The 11,667-nt window shown below is 44.8% G+C and overlaps 2 protein-coding genes across 2 annotated transcripts in view; one reads left to right on the forward strand and one right to left on the reverse strand.

The window, feature by feature from the left end:
- Positions 1-2,807, reverse strand: part of josd2 (Josephin domain containing 2) — a 3,348-nt gene extending 541 nt beyond the window's left edge. The window contains exons 1-5 of the mRNA XM_086155666.1: positions 2,399-2,807; positions 2,124-2,255; positions 693-818; positions 424-618; positions 1-343 (exon numbers count right to left, since the gene is read on the reverse strand). The exon at positions 1-343 is cut by the window's left edge and continues 541 nt beyond it. Coding sequence (XP_086011792.1) covers positions 238-343; positions 424-618; positions 693-818; positions 2,124-2,245 — 549 coding nt within the window. The 5' untranslated portion in view covers positions 2,246-2,255; positions 2,399-2,807 and the 3' untranslated portion in view covers positions 1-237. The remainder of the gene's footprint in view (positions 344-423; positions 619-692; positions 819-2,123; positions 2,256-2,398) is intronic.
- A 2,795-nt stretch (positions 2,808-5,602) lies between these two features.
- Positions 5,603-11,667, forward strand: ube2s (ubiquitin-conjugating enzyme E2S). Its single transcript, XM_086155661.1, has 5 exons — positions 5,603-5,808; positions 7,510-7,657; positions 9,393-9,583; positions 11,036-11,407; positions 11,565-11,667. Exons 1-4 carry the CDS (start codon positions 5,806-5,808, stop codon positions 11,396-11,398), a joined length of 705 nt encoding a protein of 234 aa, XP_086011787.1. The 5' UTR covers positions 5,603-5,805; the 3' UTR covers positions 11,399-11,407; positions 11,565-11,667.

Here is an 11,667-nt window from a genome sequence, read left to right on the forward strand (position 1 = left end):
CGCGCCTGCCCTTTTGCCGCTTCTCTTTGGAATCATGTGTCGATATGAGCACGTCGTTTTATTGCATTCCCTGAAGAGATTTCTGTCACGAGGTGTTTGTTTTCTTTAAGAAACAAAACAAAATGAAGTCTTTTTTTTCTGCCAGAGGAGGGTGGTTCTCCATGCTGTGGAAGAAAAAAAAAAACAAACAAAAAAAGAAGGCAACGTCCTCCTCCTCTTCCTTTTTCCCGCCGGTTGTCACTTCCTGTCGGGGTTCAGCCAGGAGCCGTCCTCCTCCACGTCCCGACGCACCACCAGCAGCATCTCCGCCACATCCTGAGAGAGCTGTTCGCTGAGAAATGAGCTGCAAGACATGAGTGAGAGGTCACGCGACCGCCGGCCCGGATTCAAAAATCTGGCATCAGAGGCGATGGGGTTCCCCACCGGAGCTCGGCCTCGCCACCGATGCAAGCGGGGCTCTTCAGCTTCGAGTCCAAGTTGTAATACTGCCCGTTGACCTGCCGCACCGCCAGCCAGTGGCGCCGCCTTAGCGGCAGCGACACGATGCCCAAGGACACGTGAGACGGCACGTTCAGGATGAAGCCCTGCACCTTGGATGCGCACAGGTTCTGGACAGTCCTGCGTGTGCGGAAGACGAGTGTCACGGCTGAAATCCTATCCCGCCGGTCTCCGCCGCGCGACATGCCACTCACCTGCGTTTGTCCCACCACACCGCCGCCAGCTCCCTGCTCTGCAGCGCCGCCATGATGACGTTGACATCGTAGTTCCCTGTCCCCAACATGGAGCGATGGGGGTTCACCATGGACTGCGGCGCCAGTCTGGGGAGGAAGGCGACAACATTGAAACCCCCCCTCCGTGTGAATTGGCGGCGGCGGCTTGCCCTCGGTCACAAAAACAACCAGCAAATCGTAGCGCTATTCGGATGCAGGTGTATTAACGGCAGCAACAGAAATAATGATAGAGAATTTGATCCAATGTTTACTAAGTTTAAGGGTTCCCCAGCCATTTCAACAACTTACTTATTTCTTCATTCATTAATTTCTATTCCAGTTTTAATTATTTTTTAGGTTTAGATTTAATTTGATTGATATTGCCAGTAATTTCAGAAAGAACTATATAATATTAACAGTGGGATTTCAAAATAAAGCCCTTTTCACATGCAAAAGGCTTCTTTAGAGGAAAGACAGGGTGATGAGTCAGACTTTTTTTTGTTTTAAAGAAACTTTATTGATATTGTAAATATAGGACGGTGGAATGTGGAGTCACATATAAAGAAAGAATATACCCATGTGGCGTAGAATGCTGACAGAATAGCAATGGTAAGTTTGTTTTCATGATAATTGAAACCTAGAGAACTATTTATACTGTAGCTTTCTATTGTGTAACACACTGAATACATGTTATGCCTATTGTTGATATCAATGGCAGTGGATGGTTGCTCTGAGTGGGTTATTAACAACTCCTGAAACATTATTGTGACAGTTTGTCTAAAACTGTACTTTACATACGAATGGAATAATAGTATAATAATAAGCATGTTACCTTGACATAAAAGCAGACTGGCATACCCAGATAATGTTATGGAAAGGCAATTTGCTCTGGTGTATATATTGTTAGAAACAAAACAGGGCGGTGTTCGGCGCATGTGCTGAAGCTTTAGTTAATCTAGAGCAGGTTCAATCTGGTGCCTCACTGTGGTTGGTTTTCTGCAATTGGCCTATAAACAACAAAAGATGTGGAATTTTCCCCAAAAGGCTTGTGATCCACATTGAAACATTCCTTTCCACCTCAACTGATGTGCTATTCTTTCTAGTTTTCATTGTCAGAACCTGGCTTAATAAGTTGAAATGAACATTTTTGAGGAAAGGAATCAGAATTTGATTTGTTGACGTATCGTGAATCCGTATTGTGAGCCTTTTATTATCATTCTCAACTTGCTTTGTTGGGTCACTAATGTTTAATTTTAATTTGAGAGAGTTTTCCCACCTAAAATAGAATAGAGCCCAGTATATTTTGGGATAATTTGAGGGAATCTCCATCGTAGTTTGGGCAAAATAGGGCCCCCCCGAAACAGCATCCTTGCACACGACCCCCTGCGAAGCTAGGGTCGGCCCTGCCCTTACCGCTTGCAGATGTCGTCGGCCGTCTCCTTGGTGAAGACCCGCTCCTGGAGCACGTTGTTGAGGGCATGGATGGCGCACAACTCCAAACGTTGCTTCTCATGGAAAACCTCTCCGTCGCTCATAATAGTGACGCTGGGCACAGACACATGCACATGGAGACGCAAACCCGACAGGGGAGAATGTTAGCTACGCGTTAGCAAGCCGGCTAGCTAGTTAGCTAGCTAGCTAGCTCGGGCTAGCCGAGTCGAGCTAGCAAAAAGTGACGCTTCGCTCACCGTGGAGGCTTAGCCAAGTTTAAAATAGGTGTTTTTTAACGGAAAAATAATGAAAAACATCACAAAAAAATGCTTTTAGAACAGAAACCGTGCTGGTGAAGCGAACTACTTGCTGATGAAGCGATTCCCCATATGCCCCCCCCCTCCGGTGGAGAAGAAGATGCTTGAGTCTGACAGCTACATCCAGAAACCGGAAGTGAGCCCTTGTTATTGTTGTTGTTGTCGTTGTTTTGTGTCCGTCACGCCCATTCGCTCTTTGTCACGGGGGAAGAGGAGGTTCGCTGACCGTCGAGTGACGTTAAAACCCGTCCTGGGTGGGACGTATGCTGGAAAACATCCAACTCGAGATTCAAAAGTTGAATGCGACTTTTGTTTACACCGCTCGGATGCGATTCGGTGGCCCTCCCTCCCCGAGGATGGACGCGGTGCTGGGGCGCCCTCTAGTGGCCAAACGGCGGTACTGACGCTGAGTTGTAAACAAAGCAGGATTCAGAAAAGATGTATCCTCAGATGCTCGCCTGTTTTCCAGGCCAAGAAAAGCCAAGGATCCTTAAGATCTGCACTTTGACAAACATCTATACTTTACTGACGATTTGGGATTTTTTCTTGTCAATTGCTAATCATGTTTCTGATTATTTCTCCATGGTTATTTGTCCAATTTTATTTTTTTTCACACTGTTCTGGCTCCGTCCTTGGAAGTCTATTTCAGTGGGGTTTTTTTTTCGGTAATTTCCCCAAATTCCTTGCTAAAATTTCACACATTTAGCTGAATCAGAAATACTCTATTTATGACCCTTAGAATGATTTCTCTCCAAATGAAACCATTTTCATTTCATTTTCTGTTTTATTACAATGTGATTATGATTATTTTATGACAAGTTGAGATTTTTCATTTGTTGTTTTTCCTCCACTGGTGGAAAACAAGCATTGGGAACACGAACAGAAAGGGGGGGGGGGGGGGGTGCTCATCCCGAAAACAATGGTGGATCGCTATGATTGTCAAATCACTCTGTGTCTAATTTTCATGCGGTAAAATAATGAAAAAGGGACTAAATAAGTCAGGGCGTTTCAGAATAAATTCAAAGTAGATGAAAAACCCCACGGCAACCTCCTTTTTTTCCCCTCCTTCCGCTCATGTGGTTTTATTCCTAATGAAGCTGGGAGGAAAACATAGATAAGGAAACACAGGAATTTAAAAATAGATTGGAAAATATCACAAGATGAGGATGAAGTGACCTACATCTGCCGCAGACTCGTGGAAATCAGACGACCCGGCGGATTGCAGTTTACACAACTCTGATGGATTCTTTGTTTTCCCCGTGTCTTGCTTTTGAGAGATTGTACTGACAGCACTGACCAGGTTGACATGGGTACCCAAGAATTTTATGGAGTGGAGATCCTTTTCAGAATAAGGACTTTTATCATCATCAGAGAGAAATTAAAAAAAGCTAAAGGACCTCTTCTAAGTGTTACAGAGCGTGGGAAAGAAAATATGTGACTTTGTATTAAAATATTTCATTGGAAGTAATTATATCAATACACAGACATGGAATAGTCATTATCTTGTGACAGGTCACAGGGTTTGGGGTGAGATGGGAGAGGGGAGGGGGGCCAGCTGATACAGGGCGAGAGGCGGGTTTTAACCTTGTTGGGGCTTGTCAATCACAGGGCCTCACACAGAGACGACCAGTCAGTCACTCTCTTTCACACCCACCGACAATTTAGTCTTAAGCAAACCTACCGTCTGGCTCCGCGAGGGAGACGGAGAATCCAGAGAGTACCCAAGCAGGAGAACACAGAGAAGACACGTAGTAGGAACCCAGGCAGGAGAACATGGAGACGACCATTGAACCTACTTGGATCTGGATGAAAGCGCTAACCCCTGCTCCGATGTGCTGCTGAGGCAGTAAACAGATGCAGCCAAATCCAGAATATGGGGGTTTGGGGGGGCGGGGCTGCCAGTCCCAGCTGTCACCTGGATAGGAGGCGGGGTCTAACCCTGACCAGTCGGCTGTCAATCACAGGGCCAGCTGTCAATCAAGGAGGGGGGGCTTCATATAGAGATGTCCAATCTTTCAACCTCTCCTTCACACCTACAGGCAATTTATTCTGACTGTTTTTGGACTGTGGGAGGAAGACGGAGAATCCGGTCAGGAACCCCAGCTCCAACACCGGATCTAAATCCAGAACGTTCTCGCTGTGAGGCCATAGTGCTGACCCCCTCTTCTGCGCTGGACATGAGATAATGAGCTTTTGTTTTAAATTGCTGCAAATACAATTTTAACCCTATTGTTTGGGTGAAGTGAAAAATCACCACATCCCATTTAGATCACTTCACTTGTCCTTTTGGCCTGAAAAAAAAGCATTTGTAGGGGATAATATTTAGCTTAAGAAGTAAGAAAAAAAGTACACAAGATGCGTCATCACTACGACCTGGCTCTAAATAAGACACAGGACAAAGAATGAATGGATCAATATTGCATTGGGATAATGCCTTCTTTTCTATTTCCCACTGAATTTTCAAGCCCGTCATGCACTAATTCTCAGAAAACTTCCTTTTAATTCATTTATTTTCCACTGTCTGAACCTCTTCTGTCATTCTCCCTTTAACTTTTTAACTAACCAGCAAATCAAAAAATATTCAGCAGATCTCAGCTAGTTCTCACTCCTGATACAATGACATAAACGCTATGTGTTTTACATATCAGTCTATCATCCTGGTGACACCGGTTGAGTTTACATCAATGATATGAATTTTGAGCAACTTTACTAAATATGTGCAAAGATAATATTCTGTGTTCCTTCAGCAGTTGGTTTCAGCTCGTGTGCAATGTTTAATAAAATCAATTCAAGTGTGTGTGCTGTTCACTATAAACTGAAAGTGATTCACTATTTCTTGATTCATTTTAATTCTTAATTTTTAAATTTCTAGTATATAATTGATTTACTTTTTAGCTCGTCGCTTTTATCTCAATGCAATGTTTTTGTTATTTCTAAAAGTTAGTTTCTTGCACATTTACTCTATTCCCAATATTTTTCTCGGGGAGGGGTGAGTTTTTCAAACAGACCAATGGCAGAGAAGCTTGAAATGCGTATCTCAATTCCGCGTGACTGATTGGATCGATCTCTGTGACGTGTTGACAAAAGCGCGCCGCGATTAGTCAAGCCCGCTCCATACGTCATGACTGTGCGAGGCCCATTGGCCCGCCGCGATAGGTTAAACCAGGAGCCGTATTTTTGTTCCTGTGTCAAGGAAAAGAAGAAAAGAACGGCGAAACAAGGCAGCGAGATCCGAAATAAGTTTTCCGTCGAATTTAGTTAGTCTCTTTCACGTTTTGTCGAAGCCGTCTCGCCTTCCACCGGTAACCGGCCAGACCCGTTCCGTCGTCGCTGGGCTGCTATTGAAGATGGTAAGTCGGATAGCCGAGCTAAGCGCTGCTGCTAGCTGTGGAGGGGAGGGGGGGCTAGCTGCTAGCTTGAACTGATGTTTCGCCGTTGCTTAGCGTCGACTTTTTATTTCTTTGTTTATTCCGTCTAAGTTTATTTAATACCTCAAATGACAACAATTTAAATTGTTATATAAAAGTTCTAATTCGAACTTACGTACTGACGAAAACAAACTAACATGTAATTATTTGTCTCAAACATTACCCGAGTGTAGCTAGAGATGCTAACGTTAATGAGCCACTAATGCAAAGTTACCTGGATGGATAACGAACTGGTCGCAGATTTATTCAATTGCAACATCAGTGTTTCTTGGTTTTTCCAAACAACTCCAAGCCGTAAAGTCAGCTTGAAAGTGTTTCAAACAGCCGCGATCGTCACCGACCCGAAGACTGCGTCTGCCGGGCGGAAATTGGGAAACATCGTTGGGCTAATGTTAGCAAAGGCTTTTACATTTGACAGAATCCACGTCCTCTGCATGTCTAACATACGAACGACTTGTTTTCGATCGTCCCTCGAACACGCAACACAAGACGAAAAGTTCCTATGTGCTCACGTCCGGCCCGGTTCTCCAGTGATCGCAGGTCCAGAGGACAGCAACTGGAGCTTTCCTATCAGCACCCGGATCCATTGATTATCAGTCGTTCATTACATCGTGCTTTTAGAAATCAAAATTAGTGATCAATTTTTCTGACCTGATGGTCTGGGGTATCCATCTGTGGGTATTTAATTGACTTCACAATTAGGTTCTGATAAATTTTGATTTTAGAGATGGCACAAATAAGTGTTGGTATGGTAGTCGAGATGATGAGCCTCTGGTGATGATTTCTGTGTGGACTGTTTTGGTTTTTGCAGAGGTTCTTTTTTAAAACTGTTAATTCATCAAAAACAACAAAATTTGTCTAATCGTATCACTGGACTCTGTCATGTCTGAAATTATGAAATTAATCTGTTTAAATGAGCAATCGCGGCTGTGGGTCAGTTGGAGTCCCCTCCAATCAGAATATCAGTGGTTCGAATCCCCTTGTTGTTGGCTAGCGCCTTGCATGGCTGCTCTGCCACCATCCGTGTGTGAATTTGCACCTGCCATTTGATGTAAAGCGCTCTGAAGCTTCAAGGTGTCAAAGTGCTTTTTAAGCTGAGACCATTTGCCATCGCTGAGAATCTGGCGCTTGTTGGGCGACACCACAATCAGCCACCTTTCCTTTTGGTGTCGCACCTGTCAAACCCACAAGTACATAAAACCATTATATTTACTGATATCAGAAGTTAATATACGCTGAGATGTGTGTTTTCGTCCTGCAGTCAGTGGATACAATAAACAATAGATTGGTCGACTTTTAAAATAATGGTTTTTTTTTCTCAGCCCTAGAAGAAACCTTAATCAACCAGAACTGACCGTCTCCATGGAATGAAGGTCTAAACCTGTACATGGAGAATACTCAAGCATGATCCAGTTTTGTGCACAGAATCCCATTAAACTCTGGGTTTCAATGTGCGGATGGAGGTTATTGAAAGTTCTGTCTACTATTTCCCCCAAAACACCAATTAAAGTAAAACTACTTGAATACACCAAATATAACCAGGTCCAAATATAGTTGATTGAAATGTTTTCCCTCCTGTGTTTACATGAGTAAGAAATGTGCTTCATTCCTATTTCCCTCTAGAATTCCAATGTCGAGAATTTGCCCCCTCACGTTCTCCGCTTGGTCTACAAAGAGGTCTCGGCGTTAGCGGCTGACCCGCCAGAGGGCATCAAGATCTACCCCAGCGACGAAGATATAACCGAGCTGCACACGGCCATCGAAGGACCCGGTGAGTGCTGCGGTGCAGTTCTGTGATTGTCTTAACATTATTGCGTCCAGGCCAGGTCAAACCGTCAGCTCAAAACAAAGTCTTTGCGTTTGGTTTTCAACTGTTCCATTTTTCCATAATTCACTGGTAACAAATTAACCTAGTTGTGTTGTTTTCAAAAAAACTTTGACCAGAATTAGCAGAGATTGAATAAAAATTGATGGAATACCAACTTGAAAAATATCCAAGGATTACAATAGTTTAATCACGTTTCTCATTCCAAATTTGTATTGATGATCCCACTAACCGCATCCATTTCTGTAGTTTCGCTTCGTAGGTTATGGACAGATACCGACACCACATCCAGACTTAGCACTCCAATGGAGTGCTAACTCTGATGGGCCAAATTATTTACTCTGTATCCACCTTTTTAATCCCATAATTTGTTTCATCCCCGTCAAGTTCCCAAAAACACACTTTCAATGAGAATATGCAGGATATTCAGTTCCGAGGTAAGCAACCGCTCCTCAGGTGTGGATATGAAGTACCTTAAGATCGTCCAGAATAAACCGCGAAGATGCTCAGGAACTCGTTTTTTTCAAGTGAAAATTCTATTTCAACATGAAAATATGGAACTATGGAGAAAAAAAAAGGTGATGGCTCCAAAGCGCAGACAAATAAAAGAACCTCACACACTTTGCTGCACAAATACAGCCGCAACCAGTTTCAAGCTGCTGCCCTTTCAAAATAAGAGTAGCACATGTATTTCTGTAAACTTCAAAAATAAAATGGATCTTTCCCTCGGCAACTTCTTTTTCTCTTTCTCTCACTCTCACTCCCTGCTCCCCCACACATATCTGCGACCCACTTTTGGGTCTTGACCTGCCAGTTGAGAAGCGGCACAGAAGATTGCAATATATAAATATATATATTTAAAGTGGCGCCCTGCTCTCAGAGAACTCGGCCGCTTGACGAGAGAGTGTGTAGGAGAAAAACAGACAGCGAGGCCCAGAAGGTTCTCGGCGAATCAATGCGTTGCCTCCGTGCTTATGAAATACCCAGCGCGTTGCCCTCGAACGAACCGCACACCGGGCCCGTCTCTGCAGGTGCTTTTGGTTGAGGGGTAAAGCATACGCAAAAAACTCTGTCCCCGGTGACTTGGAGATGGGGAGAGACATGGAGAATGCCGGGAGACCCGAAGGGATGCACGGCATGGGGGGGGGGGGTAAAAAAATAAAATAAAATCTCTTTGTTGCATTGCGTGCGGTTGCTTTGTGCCAACACTCCAGCTCCTGCAGGAAATAGTGAGGCCTTCGCTGTTATTACTTCTAATACCGCATTCATGCTTGCTTTCTTTTTTTTTGCGCCCTCCAAATGGAGGTTGCGGTGCAGTAAATCTCGGAAGTGCTCCTCCGGGGGGCGCTGTTCAGATGCGATTTTTGGACGTCGTCCCGCGCTCCACTCGTTTCCTTGCCGCGCATATTTCGATGGGAGTTGCGATCATAATTTCTCCAAGCTGTGTTATTGCTCTGTGGCCTCTGGAGCGCCGTGAACGATGCGTCGACTCCTTCAATCCCATCGTTTTATTGATGTCCAGCGGCAACTTCTATATTAGTGTTTTTCGTCTTGACTTAAACAAGGCCTCATGATACCCAGGTTTACACCGACTGATCTGATAGACCTGAGCCCCCCCGCCCCCTCTTCATCAAGCACATTTGGTGTTTGCTCATGCAATGAATTCTTTATGCTTTGACAGAGGGGACTCCATTTGCCGGCGGCATTTTCCGAATGCGCCTGGTCCTCGGGAAGGACTTCCCTTTTGTTCCACCCAAGGGGTATTTCCTGACCAAGATTTTCCACCCCAACGTCGGACACAAGGGAGAGATCTGCGTCAACGTGTTGAAGAGGGACTGGAAGCCCGAGTTCGGCCTCAGACACGTCTTACTCGTAAGAGCACCGAGACGCGTCCCCGTGATCTGGTCCTCGGCAGTTTCAAGCACCCTGGCGCGGCAGGTTCCTCCTGTTTCGGTGACACAGTGTGTGGGTGGGGTCAAAGGTCACCCTCTCCATTGAATCATGGATTTGTTTTGAAGTGTGAATGATGATGCACGCAGATTATATGACGCGTATACACATTTTCTAACATGATCTCCAATGGCTTTTGCTAGACCTGATTCAATTGATCAGAAATGTTGGGATTCTTATGCTGATTGGAAGCAATGTTCCCTCTAATTTTTCATGTTTTTGACCAAACAAATACCCTGAGCAGTCAGTTGGACCACTGTGAACATCAGATGTGCGTACGGTGGTGCGCACTCACATCCGTCCTAGTTACATGGTTTATTAAAAGAATCAAATTACAGCAGTAATTTCTATTACATTAATTTTAATTAAGTGATTTAGCCCACTTACAATGAAAGACAAAAAATGTTCATGACCCGTCTTCAATTTTTATTAGCATTTGTACTACTCATAAACTAATAATTTAATAATCAATATCCAGAAATGAAAATTCTAACCAAATGACACCAGATAAGCACACATCTGATTGACGACTTAACTTTCACCTTATTTTTCTCGTCTCTTTCTCACATCTCTAATGGTTGTACACTTTGAAAGGGAAAAAATCTCACCCAGTTTCACTGTTTCACTGTCTTTTTTTTTTTTTTCTTTGGTCTTTCTTCTGTTTGCACACTCTGACAGCCATTTTCTCCTAAAAGACCCGTGTTTCTTTTATGCTTGGCGAGTGGATGTGCCACTGTCTGTTCATTTCACCATTATTGTGAGGGGTTAACACTAGCGAACTAACTCCACCACGGCTACGCTGTTTTGCAGGCAAAAACACTGGTGGCGGCACAAAAGGATGCAATCAAACCTTAAACCGTATCATATCATTGGCTGACCAGCCACCTGTCACACCGCAAAATGGTACAGAATAAGTTGTAATGTGTTTCAGTTCAGCAGATTTTTGATGCACGGAGTGTGTGTTAGCAGTGCGCAGCTATCCATGTACTCAGCTTAGAGGGAACGGTGATCAGAAGAATGGGTGTGTAAGAGTGAGATTCTCACACCCTCAAAATAGAATTCATACATACTTCATGGAGTTTCTCTGTGGTCTAAATAAGCAGTGAAAGATTCACCGCGCTGGAAATTTGCCCTAAAACACCCATTGTTTCCAGGAAAAGGTGCCTGTCGGCCATGAGGGGGCGCCCGTGAATTTTAAGAAATGAAGCCAAAAAACAAAACAATGGTAGCGCCAGGTGGAAACTAGCGATAGTAGCTGCACCGCCCGCCTTGAGCTGCTTCTGACCCGCAGGCCCAGGTCCTCACGCGTGAATATCAGTTCCCCGTTTTTTTAATGTGGTACTAATCCTCTTTTGTGCCCACCCAAACCTGCAGACCATCAAGTGTCTCCTCATCCATCCCAATCCGGAGTCTGCTTTGAATGAGGAGGCCGGACGCCTGCTTCTTGAGGACTATGCGGAGTACGAGTCTCGTGCACGGCTGCTCACAGAGATCCATGCCATGGGTGGGCCTGGCGGCACCTCGGGCCCGCCACAGGACCCCGGCGACGGCCCACAGCCCAAGAAGCATGCGGGGGACCCCGCTAAGAGGCCGGGGCCGAGCGCGGCGGCAGTGGCCGCGCCAGTGCCCGCGGCTCTAGGCAACGGAGCCAGCGGCGCAAGTACGACCAGCAGCAGCTCCAACAACACGGCAGGGAAGAAAAAGGCAGATAAAAAGCGTGCATTGAGGCGGCTTTAATACCTCCCAGTATGTATGTATGTATGTATGTCTGTATGTGTGCGTGTGTGTGTGTGCGTAGGCACGTGCGTATATGTGTGAGTGAATGTGCAAGAGTGTGTAAATATGAATATCCAAGTGTCCTAATTTTTTTTTTTTTTTTCTGTCCCCTCCTCCCTCCTTCCAGACTGTCCACTTTTTACCCGCCCCTTTGGTCACCTGCCGTCACACTGTCAGATAACTTTTACAAAGTAGAAAAAACGTTGTTTTTTTTTTGTTTTTTTTTCAAA

This window comes from Fistularia commersonii, chromosome 11 (assembly GCF_037954325.1).
Source record: "Fistularia commersonii isolate RoL2024-O1a breed Wild chromosome 11, RoL_Fcom_v1.0, whole genome shotgun sequence".
NCBI classification, from domain to species: domain Eukaryota; kingdom Metazoa; phylum Chordata; class Actinopteri; order Syngnathiformes; family Fistulariidae; genus Fistularia; species Fistularia commersonii.

Coding starts and splice junctions, on each gene's coding strand:
- ube2s (XM_086155661.1), top strand. Junction 7,658..9,392: donor CACGGCCATCGAAGGACCCG/GTGAGTGCTGCG, acceptor ATGCTTTGACAG/AGGGGACTCCATTTGCCGGC. Junction 9,584..11,035: donor GCCTCAGACACGTCTTACTC/GTAAGAGCACCG, acceptor CCAAACCTGCAG/ACCATCAAGTGTCTCCTCAT.